The 14265-nt window shown below is 37.7% G+C and overlaps 1 protein-coding gene across 8 annotated transcripts in view; it reads left to right on the forward strand.

The window, feature by feature from the left end:
• Positions 1-14265, forward strand: part of SLC7A2 (solute carrier family 7 member 2) — a 68129-nt gene that overhangs the window by 40096 nt on the left and 13768 nt on the right. For 7 of the 8 annotated variants that reach the window (XM_049866928.1, XM_049866933.1, XM_049866934.1 and 4 more), the window contains 6 exons: positions 2427-2817; positions 3294-3449; positions 6910-7075; positions 7961-8094; positions 9256-9478; positions 11560-11699. In XM_049866928.1, coding sequence (XP_049722885.1) covers positions 2427-2817; positions 3294-3449; positions 6910-7075; positions 7961-8094; positions 9256-9478; positions 11560-11699 — 1210 coding nt within the window. Of the gene's footprint in view, positions 1-2426; positions 2818-3293; positions 3450-6909; positions 7076-7960; positions 8095-9255; positions 9479-11559; positions 11700-11943; positions 12081-14265 lie in introns of all 8 variants that reach the window. The other variant, XM_049866929.1, reaches the window with a different exon arrangement.

Genomic DNA, 14265 nt, shown 5'->3' on the forward strand with positions numbered 1-14265 from the left:
CTTTGAATTATCTGCTTCATTATTGAGAAATGGCACTTCCATATTGATGTGTGAATAAATATTCTGTGAGTTCGCTTTATCTGCTGGTTTTAACTTGAAGCTGGATTATTCCCTCCCCAGAAATGCTGCTTTCTCTTATGGGCAAAAACTCATTTAGGTGTAGTAGAGAAAATGTATTTCAATTTATTTTATTATTCTTAAATAAAATAATTCTTAGGAATAGTTTTGTTTTGCAGAGATTGAGAAATTTTTAAGGGTTTGTATTATAGGTATTGTAGGGTAAAAATGTCTGCAGAGAAGATACCATCTATGATCCATGAATTGACGTTACTGGTGATGGATGTAATGAAGTTGAAGAGACTAGCATTAACCATCTGTAGGCAGGAAACCCTGGTAGTGTAGTGGTTAAGAACTACAGCTACTAACCAGAAGGTCAGCAGTTCGAACCCACCAGGCTCTCCTTGGAAACCCTATGGAGCAGTTCTCCTCTGTCCTATAGGGTCACTATGAGTCAGAATCCACTCGACAGCATCGGGTTTACCTGTAGATAAATGTGCTGTAGAAGAGAGGAAACATGGCTTCTGTAATGTTGCCCTGCTGCAAGAGTATGACTTTCCTACACTTCAGTTCATTATTCGCTAGTCGGCTGAGTTATATGCCTCTGTAGTCAAAGCAATCTAGAGATTTTTAGTTTTTATGTTTCTTTTACACATAAGGTATACATATTCACTGGAGATAAATTAGAAATACGTGTTAGCAATATAATAAATGACATACATGTTAGCATATAAAGAAGTAAAAATTGATCCAGTGTCCAAAGATAATTACTGCTGGTATTTTGGGTTTTATTTTTCAGACTTTTTCACTGTAATATATGTCAAATTTTTTTTTTTTCCTTACTAAAACAAAATTAAAGTCCATACTTTGTTTTAAAGCCCAGTGTTAGGTTGTTTAGGGGTAGGGTAAGGTCAGGGGTGGATTAACCGGTAAGCACAGTGTGTACTGGCTTATAGTAAGCAAGGCACACATGGGCTTAATTATGTTTACTTACTAATCTGTAGTCCACAGTTTCATAACTCCTATGAAATTGTGCACTACAAATTAGTAGGTAAACACAATTAAGCCCTTGTGTACCTTGGTTATCCAGTAAATCCCTCCCTCGGTAGGGTGGCATGAGAAGAGGAAGATTTCTGTCTACATCATGCCTTCCATGTAAAAAAGAACATATAATAATACTTGCGTGGGCTTCGGATTTATTTATTTAGAAATCTCAGCTCACTATAATAATCATGCATGTTTTGATACAGATTTTTACTTAAAGCATAGTGAAATAGCAGTTTCAGTTAGAAAATCTGTGTTTTGGGTGGGAATGTTTTATTCTGAAAGGTTGAGATGGCTCCACACATTAAATGTTTTAAATGAAAACAGAGAAGCTCACACGTATTTGGTAAGGCGTAAAATACATAATTATCATGTTTTGTCTGCTTCTGGGCAATAGCTAGACTTTCTAAATCCCATAAAGCTAGAGCTCTAGCTGTCAAACACGCCATTCAGACACATTCTCAGCACAGTCCCTGTCATGCAGTAAGGCCACAAATGTGAGTTAAGTGAATGGTTGAAAAAGAAAGACAGACTGAAACATAAACGATGAGACAATTTACCCTCTTGCTTGTAGCAAGGACTAAATTAGCCATTTCTTATAATATATTCCTATCAACAAAGTTAAAAAAAATTATAGTAAATGAACAAAAACAGCATTTTTTTTTTTTTTAAATCATTCTTGGTTCTTGCCTTACAAACAAGCCATTTGTTGCAACAGTTCATAAAAGGGCATGAATGAGTGAGCAAGAGGAAATTCACAGCCTTGGTTTATTAAATCCTTTCAAGACCCCATTATTTTCTGCTTTGAAGTTTTTGTTAATACCATGTGTTTTCAATAGTGGAATGCGTGCTGAGTTACTGGGTGTGCTTACATTTTTGGTTGGTAGTATAGCTTTTGAGAAATATTATGGAAAAATACATGGTCTGTGCGAACCCGTCTGGCCCACAAGGCTTGGGTAGCAAGCTTTATTGCAGGGTGCCTTCCATCTGGGTACATGAGGCACTTCTGGTTTTGCCTAATATCCCAGCTATTTTGCTCCAATCAATGTTTCTTTCACCTTTCGCGGTTACACAAGTCCCTACTGGAGGGGAGCAAATACTTTCAGCGGGATGAGTATGCTCCCAAGGAACTCCAAAGGCGTGAAAATGGGTGGGATAGTGTCTGTTCCATGAGTCATGAAACCCTCCTCTGGTTGCTGGGAACCACACCTCAGTTAACGAGCGAAGAAAACACAGCCGCCATATTGTTCTGGGAGGCTGAGTCACCAAGTAGAGGGATGGTGGTGGCAGGTGCAGCTTCTAACCCGCTCCTTTCTCTTCCTCAGGTTGCAGTCTTCAGAATGATTCCCTGCAGAGCAGCCCTGTCCTTTGCCCGATGTCTGATCCGGAGAAAAATTGTCACTCAAGACAGTCTAGAAGATTCCAAATTATGCCGCTGCTTATCCACCATGGACCTCATTGCTCTGGGGGTTGGAAGCACTCTCGGAGCTGGGGTTTACGTCCTTGCTGGGGACGTTGCCAAATCAGATTCTGGCCCAAGTATTGTTGTTTCTTTCCTCATTGCTGCCCTAGCTTCTGTGATGGCAGGCCTTTGCTATGCTGAATTTGGAGCCCGAGTTCCCAAGACGGGGTCTGCGTATTTATACACATATGTGACTGTGGGAGAGCTGTGGGCCTTCATCACTGGCTGGAATCTCATTTTGTCTTACGTGATAGGTATGTCTCAGTTGTGTGGAATGGTAGAGGGGGTACTCCTGGGCCAGAGGCCTGAGGTCCAGTTCCAGGTCTGCACCAGTCAGCCGCTGTGTCGTCTTGAGTGAATTACTTCATCCCTGTGTGTCTCATTTTTCTCATCGCTAAAATGTCTCCAAATATCAAAATTCTGTGATACAGCTTCATGTTCGAATGTGCCCCTTAGTGAGTTTGAAAAACCCCTTCAGTTTTTTAAAGCAACCATTATAGTTTTTTTTTTTAAGTGCACATAAAGTTATCTGATTCCAAAGTTATGGAGTTAAATGTTTGGTTATGATTGTATGATTATAAAATCATCAAGATAATTTCATATTTTGTTCAGAATTTTCAATTCTGTGTGAACTAGCCCCTGTCGATCCTAGGATAGAGCAGCAAACCTTGCTGTGTTATATTTTCTGCCATTGACCCTGTGTTCTCTAAATGTTTTATATTTTGGGAAGGTACATCAAGTGTTGCAAGAGCATGGAGTGGCACCTTCGATGAACTTCTTAGCAAACAGATTGGCCAGTTTTTTAGGACATACTTCAAAATGAATTATTCCGGTCTTGCAGAATACCCAGACTTTTTTGCTGTGTGTCTTATATTACTTCTGGCAGGTAATAAAAACCAATTACGCTTTTCTCCATGATGAGCAAAAATTATTGTCCCGGGAAAATGGGTTACTACTGAATTTGGGGTTGGAGTTACTAAAACTAAATCTGTGTGCATGTATGTATATATATATATATATATATATATATATATATATATATGTATATATATAACCAAAAAAACAACCAAACCCAGTGCTATACATATACATATACATATACATATACATATACATATACATATACATATACATATACATATACATATACATATACATATACATATACATATACATATACATATACATATACATATACATATACATATACATATACATATACATATACATATACATATACATATACATAACAGATCACTCCATAAACAAGGTACGCACGACCTTACTTATGCTTATTTACCAATCTGTAGTGTGCAATTTCGCCAGGTCAAGATGTGGTGAAACCCATGTAAAATTGCACACTACAAAGTAGTGAGTAAAGAGGATTAAACCCGTGCATCCCTTGCTTTTTTTTTTATCCCTTGCTTACGGGTTACTCTGCCCCTGCACACAGGATGTGAGTGTCGTAGGGCTGTGGGCCTGATCACTGGCCTGATTCTCATGTTATCTTAAGTGGTGCTTCAGAATTAATCTAAATTGTGTGGAATGGAAAAAGTGCAGTTCTGAGAAAATGACATCTGGAATACACCAAATTACAGGATGGGGCACATCCGTCGTGTAATACTAATTGGAGGTTTACAGGAATGGCCACGCAGTGTCAGTGAGGAAGAATGTATAATTTTTTGGCATGACTTCAGCTTGTTAGATGCAGCTAAGGATATTTGAAAGCATACTGTTTCTAGAAGAAGTCTTATTTTTCTATGCATGTCTTCATGGCTGTATATAATTGTAGGCGCCTGGCTGAAAAGGAGACATATTTATACCCCCTGTTGTTTACATTGTAGACATGATGCAGACATGCTTGCTACTGGAAGTTTTCAGTTTTTATGAGTGTCTTAGTTTAGTGGTTAGAAAGGGCACAAGGAAACTTCCTGGGTTTGTGATATTGAATGATTGACTTAACCTTTCCATGATTTAGTTTGTTCGAGTATATCAATGCTTCCCTCACACAGTGTTCTTGCCTGATGTATACAGTGAGCACTCCAGTGGTAGCCAGTGTTGCTTCATAGGCAGTTGGCCCTACTGCCCCGTTATATTTGTTGTTTTAGTTATTTGAACATTTTCTGTTTTGTCATGCTTTCCTGCACTCCTCCTTAAACCCATCAGTGACTTGCCTTTGCACTTAGGATAAAATCCATGCTTGCTCCCACTTTCTACTTGGTTTACTCTGGATAATAGGCCCCTTGCTTTCCTGCTACTTTCTCATTTGGTTACAAGGGTGAGACAGAAATATCTTTTTATTATAAAATGTCTACTTGCAAAATTATGTAATTTTAAAAATAGCTTTACCTTTGTAAAAGTTAGTAGTTTAATTAAAATGTTTTACATATGGGTTGGGAAAGGGACATGAACAACAATTGTAAGTCTAAAATATTTTGCATTTTGCTTCTAATGTCAAGTGTTGTAAGAGCATGGAGTTCAAATAGATACACAAGACTAAATGGGCAGCTCCTGTCCGGAGATGGGAAGAGAAGGCAGAAAGGGACAGGAACTGGTTGAATGGACACGGGAAATCCGGGGTGGAAAGGGGGAGTGTGCCATCACATTATAGGGAGAGCAACTAGGGTCACATAACAATGTGTGTATCAATTTTTGTATGAGAAACTAACTTGAGCTGTAAACTTTCATCTAAACCACAATTTAAAAAAACGGGGAGGGGGGCGGGGTGTGGAAATAAATACGTAAACCTAGAAACTTCAACTATTATTACCAAAGGGTAACCAAAAACCAAACCTACTGCCGACGAGTCGATTCCAACTCATAGTGACCCTATACGACAAAGAACTGCCCCATAAGGTTTCCAAGGCTGTAATCTTTACAGTTCAAACCCAGCAGCTGCTAATGTCAAGAAAAAAATGCATCAATTATCTTTTTAAAAGGTGATAGATTTTTCCTGTTTGTTTCTGAACTGCCTAGCTAATATTGTATTACCTACGTCATAGTTTATAAGGATGATTTCACTGAACTTAAAATACCCAGCTTTCATCTTTAAATAAGAAGCATGTAGGTGTGCCACAATTAGAATCGTTAAATTCCACGGCAAGACTCAGGGGTTGGCCGGTGTTGTTTGTCCTAATTTATCCACTGTCATATCCTTCCTTGAAGTATAGGCTAAGGAGCCTGGGTGGTGCAAGCGGAAAGTTTTAGAATTGTATTTATCTGATCTATAAATTTTTTTTTTTTTTTTTTCAGTTTCTACGTTTAGAAAGATTTTCCCTCACATTAACCCATAGGGTTGCTATGAGTCGGAATTGACTCAATGGCAATGGGTGTGTGTGTGTAATCCAAAAACATTCATTTATGTTTCCTACTAGCATTTTCATGATTATGTTTTTCATATTCATATCTTTCATCCACCTGGAATAAGATGTGAATTATGGACCTAAGAAATTTTATTTTTTACAACTGGGTAAATGCTTGCTATGAAAGGATTATCCCACATGTTTACTTGCTTATTCCCCATATCTACACCAACAATCCTGCTGCCATTGAGTCGGTTCCAACTCATAGTGACCCTATAGGATTGAGCAGAACTGCCCCTTAGGGTTTCCAAGGCTGTGAGTTTTTACAGAGGAGGACTGTGACATCTTTCTCCACGGAGCTGCGGGTGGGTTTGAACTGTAAAGATTACAGCTTTGGAAACCATATGGGGCAGTTCTTCTTTGTCATATAGGGTCTCTATGAGTTGGAATTGACTCGTCGGCAGTAGGTTTGGTTTTTGGTTACCCTTTGGTAATAATAGTTGAAGTTTCTAGGTTTACGTATTTATTTCCACACCCCCCCCCCCAGTTTTTTTAAACTGTGCTTTAGATGAAAGTTTACAGCTCAAGTTAGTTTCTCATAAAAAAATTGATACGCACATTGTTATGTGACCCTAGTTGCTCTCCCTATAATGGGACGGCACACTCCCCCTTTCCACCCCAGATTTCCCGTGTCCATTCAACCAGCTCCTGTCCCTTTCTGCCTTCTCTTCCCATCTCCGGACAGGAGCTGCCCGTTTAGTCTTGTGTATCTATTTGAACTAAGAAGCACACTCTTCATGGCATCAGGTTTATATATTTATTAAAGAACATGGTGTCTCAGGACTGTGAGTATAACCTGTCTGTCTGCAGAAGAAATTGTTTCACAATGAGGCAACTATTAAGAGCCCACAATAGAAATGAATAATGCAAGTTAAATATACGAATGCTAGTGACATGATATCCTAAAGCGCCTAATAACCTCAAAATGCCACTGCCTTTCCTAAAGCTTACGTAAAAATTAGAATGTCCTTTCTTTTTCCATAGGTCTTTTATCCTTTGGAGTAAAAGAGTCCGCATGGGTGAATAAAGTCTTCACAGCTATTAATATGCTTGTCCTTCTTTTTGTGATGGTTGCTGGGTTTGTGAAAGGAAATGTGGCAAACTGGAAGATCAGTGAAGAATTTCTCAGAAATATATCAGCAAGCACCAGGTAAAATATTTGTCGTTTTCATCCTTTTTTCTTTTTTTTTTTTTGCCTGCTTTTTGTTTTACATGACATTTTAAGAGCACATACATGAAAGTTTCCCTCTAGAGGGATGGTTCTCAAACTTTTTGCTTCTGAGACCTTTCTGAGGGGTTGTTCTATTCCAAGACTCCTCTACCCAGGCTCCTCCCAAACAGAAATATACAGATATCGAGTTAATATCCTAGGGCTACCATAAAAAAACATTTTAAAGTAGATGACTTAAAATAACAGAAATTTTAGTTTTATAAAGTCATGTACCACATAGTATCCATTCGGGCAACTTCCGACCGCATATTCGTCCATGGTCCCGTAAGGTTATGGTAGACTTATGTGCAACCCGTGGTTATGAACTAAGCTATAAAACCTATTATGTTAAAATATGAGGTACATAGAATGGTTCATAATAACAAAAAGGTGCTACTTTGTGACATGCATCAAAACATTATCATTTTTAAGTTAAAGATGTTTTAGCGTCTCTGGAAGTGTTTCTTTAATATTTTTTGTGCGTAGGAAAGTATGCTATATCCTATATACTAAGGCAAACATTTGACTGGTGTTGGCTACGAACCGTACCTAATTCTTCCAATTTATATACAAATTCGACTTAAAGACAGATTTAGGAACAGAACTTGTTCGTAATTCAAGAACTGCCTCTATATAATATGAATGTTCAAATCCCATAACCTCCCATTTCACAGAATGTCAACACTAAGCCACACGTGACTATATGTGCCACCTTCAAAGAGCTGATGACTACAACAACCGCTTATGGAAGTAGTTTGAAATATATTACTGGGAAGCAGTTTTCCATAAAAAATAACTTTCTGATGTGTTTGTTCCCTCCTTTAGAAAGCTACCTTCTGAAAATGGAACATATGTCTATGGGGCTGGTGGCTTTATGCCTTTCGGCATCACGGGAACTTTGGCCGGTGCTGCAACTTGCTTTTATGCCTTTGTGGGATTTGATTGCATTGCAACAACCGGTAAGAGCAGATTCTTGGCTCTGTGTATCAAGAGAAGGCATTCCTTTATCCCATGTGTACCCACGGGCACAGCAGAGGTTTGAGGAAAGACAATGGGATTTGGGGTAAGAAAGGCTGTTCCCAACCAACTATACCCAAAAACAAAAAGAAAACCCCAAAACAAAATCCATTGCCGTTGAGTCCGTTCTGACTCATAGCGACCCAATAGGACAGAGTAGAACTGCTTGCTCCATAGGGTTTCCAGGGAGCGGCTGGTGGATTCAAACTGCTGATCTTTTGGTTAGCAGCCAAGCTCTTAACCGCTGCACCACCAGGGCTCCAACCAGCTATGCCACCTGCTATATACGGTAAAAAGAAGCTTGCTGAAGCCCTCTGAGCCATGGTTTTCTTATCGGTAAAATTGGGAGAGCAGTCCTACCTCTGAGACCTCCTGAAAATTATCTAAGATAATAATACATATGAAAAATATTTTGCAAGCTGTCAAATACTTATAAATGTTAGTAGTTATTCCTGTCCTTAGCTTTCTCTGTCAGCGCTGTCAGAATGAGTAACAAATAGTCATCCTGCATTTAAATAGCCTTTTTTTTTTTCTCCAGTAGGACAAAAGTTACTGTGCTAATTCTTTTATCTTTATCCTGTATGAAAAGTGATTATGTCAGATGGTCTTATACTTGACCATGTTTTGGATACTTCAAATGCCAAATCTTATTAAAAGGACCCAAAGTATACTTTTTTTTTTAACTGAAACTAGAGTGTACTATAAATACATGCACTGGGTTGAAGTTTATTTAAGCCTTGCCTCTCGAGTGCTATGCCTGTCATTTAATCTCTGCGGATGAATCGTTCTCCGCACGGATTAAGACTGCTATCCTATTGCTAAACATTTTACAGCACTGGTGTGCCAGGGTTTTTCTTTCTGGAGATAGGAAACTGATTTCCATGACTTCTTCCTTTCTCTTTTCCCCCTGGGAGCTGAATTTTTTTTTTATGTAATAGCAAATTTCCCTCAAGAAGAGAGGAAGTTTCCCGTAGAATAGATGAATTAAGCTAAGAAAACAGAAAGGGAAAAAGCAGAGTAGATTGCCGCCATACAAAATAACTGCTTTACCTAGTCACGTTTTATTAAACACACACATCTTTTGCTTGCTTATATTTCCTTAGGTGAAGAAGTCCGGAATCCCCAGAAGGCTATCCCTATTGGAATTGTGACTTCTTTACTTGTTTGCTTTATGGCCTACTTTGGGGTCTCTGCAGCTTTAACACTTATGATGCCCTACTACCTCCTGGATGAGAAAAGTCCCCTTCCTGTAGCATTTGAATACGTTGGATGGGGTCCTGCCAAATATGTCGTTGCAGCAGGCTCCCTCTGTGCTTTGTCAACGAGGTACGTTGGATTGTCTTTGGGGCAGGGGCTCTGTGGGTCACTGCAAAGCCTTGTCAGTGTCAAGAGAACTGCTTCTGTATGTTTTTAAAAATATCCTAATATAAAGAACAAATACACAAACAATGCATTCTCTGAATAGTTTGCCCATAACTGCCATATACAAATTTTAAGGGATAACTTTTAACACTCAGTTAACAATGAGTTTTTCAATAAAGTAATGGTGCACGCTTCCATAGAAGTGTCTGTGGCATTTGCACACAGATACACAATGTATCTCACACATATTCATAGATGTGTGTGTAATAAAACTTTAGGAGGAGGTTGTTTGAATAATTTTAAATAACCATTTACAGTGAGGTAATGTACTTTATCGAGACAGTTAAAAAGATGCTTATAGATAGAATGTCGTCTTTTGGCTTTGGCGTTACCATAGAGACCTTATTGCAGACTTGACTTTTTCTGGTCTGTCTTTTAAAGTAATTTTGAGTCTGTGCAAGGTGAAGCTATATGCTTTAGCATTGTTAAATGTAGTGTGTTTTTATTGTGAAGCACTGAGACTTTCCCTCTTAGCATTGATCAGAATGAATTTGGTCTAGAAAAGACATTTCCATTCTCAACTTCAGGCTGAAAATTCATGTAATATCTATGTGAAAAGAGAAAGGTAGTCAACTCTCAAGTGTTCAGATTCTCAGACGCTGCTTGTTTTCATACCTTAGGACTCATTTCTCAGGTTTTCTAAGCAACTCATATTTCACACTAACATATGATCCATAAGCAAGATATTTCATTCGAGTTCCGTACAGTGATGTACTTACAAAGAAAAAATGAATCTCTTTGTCTGATCACTGATTTTTTGAAATGAAAGTTTTTTAAAGGTCTAAAAAAAAAAAAAACCTGTTTATGTAATTCATCAATGCAGCTTTATTATTTTTCTCCAGCTCCTTTTTATTTTCTTTTTAAGATAATATTAACTAGCAATTAGAAATTACTCACATTGGCTTTTCAGCAAAATGCTAGTGTGAGGTTTATTTTGAATAGTTTCAAACAGTTTCAAAAGTATGAACTGAGAAGATACCATTCCCCCATGGTTTTAGAAGAGGTTAGCAAAGATTATCCATGGCCAATCTCCACCTAGATTTATTAAAACATAAAGAAAAAAGATGGGCTTTTGGATTTTTTTTAATAAAATATTTTTCTTCTTTTCTCTTAAATGACTTTTTCACAACTAAATCATAGATGGAATGGTGGAACCACAAAACACACAAGTAATTCAAAACATCTTAAGCAAAAGTCATTTTCTTGAACTTCACTGTTACTAACTTTTAACCATGACCACTTCTAAGTACTAAATTTACAATAAGCTGATTTTTTTTAACCTTTTTTCCACCTTATGATGTTGGTGATTATGACTAATTCAATCAATGGTCAGGCTGTATGAGAAAAATAATGGTAAAATAAATACACAAAATACGTAATTATTGAATAAATCAGATGGCTATGCTTTGAAATAAATTATTTAATCTCTAATTAAATATCCACTTAAGAATTATATTCTCTGAAATATTGCTGCTAAAAATGTCTTAATGATATGCTTGGTTTTGGGTCTTTTCACAAGGTTTAAATTAATTCGTTTTAATTCAGTAATAATCATGGATATGTACAAATTACTTGCAATATTGTTTTTAATCTGATCATTTTGCCAAGCAAATATCCACAAACAAATATAATGTAATTATTGGCAAATATGGAAACCCTGATGGCATAGTGGTTAAGAACTATGGCTGCTAACCAAAAGGTCGGCAGTTCGAATCCACCAGGTGCTCCTTGGAAACTCTATGGGGCAGTTCTACTCTGTCCTGGAGGGTCGCCACGAGTCGGAATCGACTTGACGGCAACGGGTTTGGATTTTTTGCTGTTGGCAAATATATTTAAATGCCCAATCATAGTGCATTTTTTACAATAATATGGCTGTGTAAATACAGCTCCTGTGCTGAGCTTTACGCAGTTACTTTGTTTTAATTCTTGGATATAATCTCGCATGACTGTGTTTGCCATATGGCATGTGTTTGCTTTTTATTCAGTCTTCTTGGATCCATTTTCCCAATGCCTCGTGTAATCTATGCTATGGCGGAGGATGGGTTGCTTTTCAAATGTCTAGCTCAAGTCAATTCCAAAACGAAGACACCAGTAATTGGTACTTTATCATCCGGTGCGGTGGCAGGTGAGAGACAGTTGACTTTTATAAGAAAAGGGGGATCGTGTCCATCACAGATTCTGAAACATAGCAAGCTAGGTGATTTTCCGTTGTGGGGAATGTGAAAGTCAATAACTTTTTGTGAGTGTTTTCTATTTTGAATTTTTTTGGAGTAGGTTCTGCACTGTCGCGTGTCCCGTCTTTACCTGTATGTGCCCTTCTAGACTACTAGTGACATCTCACATGTGGATTATGAATTTTTCTGTTCCAGTCTTCTGGGCTCTATGTTCCCTTTACCCCGAATTCTGTTTGCCATGGCCCGGGATGGTTTACTGTTTAGATTTCTTGGCAGAGTGAGTAGGAGGCAGTCACCAGTTGCTGCCACGTTGACAGCAGGGGTCATTTCTGGTAAGCTCTACAAACCGGGGCTTCTTCAACATTGAACTTGAATGCTTTGTGCCCACGCATGGACTTATCAAGAGGGTCTGCTTGCTCTGCATGGAAGTTAAGAACAAAATCACGGGTGAATTAGGGTGTGAGCACTGGGATGACCGCTGAAAATTGTGGTGCTGGTGGTATGCTGACCTTTGGGGCATTTTACTGTTTCATTATTGTAACCTCTTGGGTATCTCAAAAATGTACAAAGGGTTGTGATGGGTCTTCATTACATATCAGGTATCAAATTCTTTACTGATTGATGAACTAGTGCATAAAATTATATTTGTGACATATGAAATCTTAAGGGATAATTGCTTAATTTTTGAAGTATTAATGTAAAATAATGATTCAATGTTTTCTTTCTTGCTCAGGATGCAAGTGAAATATTACTATAAAGGCCACAGGATTTTTTTTAAAACTCGGCTTTGAAAACAAAACAACAAAAACCCTCAACTTTGCCCGTTCCTAATGAAGTATAAGAAACACCAGAGGCAATTTGTACTTGGTCATTGTAATCGCTCTCGTCAGAAGTGGGCGTCCCCACTTCCTGGGCCATCTTGGCTCTCTAAGAGTTATTAACATATGTGTCCTCTGAAACCCCATCACGAGTCTGTTTTTCCTTTCAGCTCTTTTAGTACTTAAGTAATGTTCAGAAAATACAAATACCTACCTCTTGGCCTCTCATTAACATACCAAAGCCTTTGACCAGACTCATTCTATATTGAAATTTTCAAAGAAATTCTACAGAGGGAGAAAATGGCTTTAAAGGTACTGTTATAGGCAGGAAGAGAAAGACTTCAGCAAACATTATAGATAAAATGATCTTGGTAGTAGAAATTCATACCAAAATGATCATTTTGTTAGGGCTCTAAATTGTTGGGAAATTAAGTTAGAGAATGCTAATAATTATGTATGAAATTGGATTTTGTTAGGATCAGAAAGCATTTGCCTAAACAACCTACTTTTGCAAGAGTTTTCTAATAAATTTGGCAGCTTATTGGACATAGTTGGAAGGGCGAATCACTAATTTTCTCAGGGCTTAGATTTCCATCCCCAGAAAAAAGAAGGTTGCGCTATGTGATCCAAAGCCAAAAACCAAATCTGTTGCTGTCAAGTCGATTCCGACTCATAGCGACCCTACAGGACAAAGAACTGCCACATAGCGTTTCCAGGAAGTGGCTGGTAGATTCCAACTGCCAACCTTTTTTGGTTAGCAGCTGAGTTCTTAACCACTGCACCACCAGGGCTCCAGAAGATCTATGGCCCATTTTATTATTGAGCAGTGCTTTATGATATTGAAAATAGTTTATGAATGTTTCTAGACAAAAGATCAAGCATTCTGTTTACTCCATAAAAGCTTTTTTTTTTTAATAACAAACTTGTCCAGTAATACTCTACTTTGTATTCAGAATTAAAAAAAAATCTATCCTTCTCCTTCATTCAGAAAGAATTAAATTTGGCAGCATAATTAGTAAGATATTGAAATTAGTAATTAAAATAAGACAGTTGTAATACAAAGCTTTTTAAAACTGCCGTAAAAAATATATTTGTGTTATTTTGTACCCTCACACGTTACTTTGCTCATTTTTAACTTAAATCGGAGAAGTTGTGTAGATAATAATTGTTGCCTCTATTTTGGCTACCGTATTTTGGTTATTTGTTATTCTCAAAAAAATATTGAAAATTTATTAATCTGATATACATGAAGAGCCCTGGTGGCACAGTGGTTAAGAGCTCAGGCTGCTAACCAAAAGGTCGGCAGTTTGAACCCAGCAGCCACCCCTTAGAAACCCCGTGGGTAGTTCTGCCTTGTCCTAGGTGTGAGCCAGAACTGACTCTACGGCAGCAGGTTTGGTGTTGGTTACTTACCGTCATAGACAGGGACAACCGTGTGGTAAATTCAAATTAATATTTTCACTATTTTGATGCTTCAATGGAAAAAAAGTTTCCAAGTGTGAGTTAACTGTTCAGCTCTGTAAATTATATTTTGCCTTTTAACGTTATTGGGTCTGCTCAGAGTGCATGGTTATAACCAGAGTAGGATTTAGCCTATATCACAAACAAAATTTACTTGAAAATTATTTTATTTTGCATATGACTTAACTCAAAAAGGAGGTGAAAATTAAAATGATTGTATACTATCTGTTAATGAAAA

This window comes from Elephas maximus, chromosome 22 (assembly GCF_024166365.1).
Source record: "Elephas maximus indicus isolate mEleMax1 chromosome 22, mEleMax1 primary haplotype, whole genome shotgun sequence".
NCBI classification, from domain to species: domain Eukaryota; kingdom Metazoa; phylum Chordata; class Mammalia; order Proboscidea; family Elephantidae; genus Elephas; species Elephas maximus.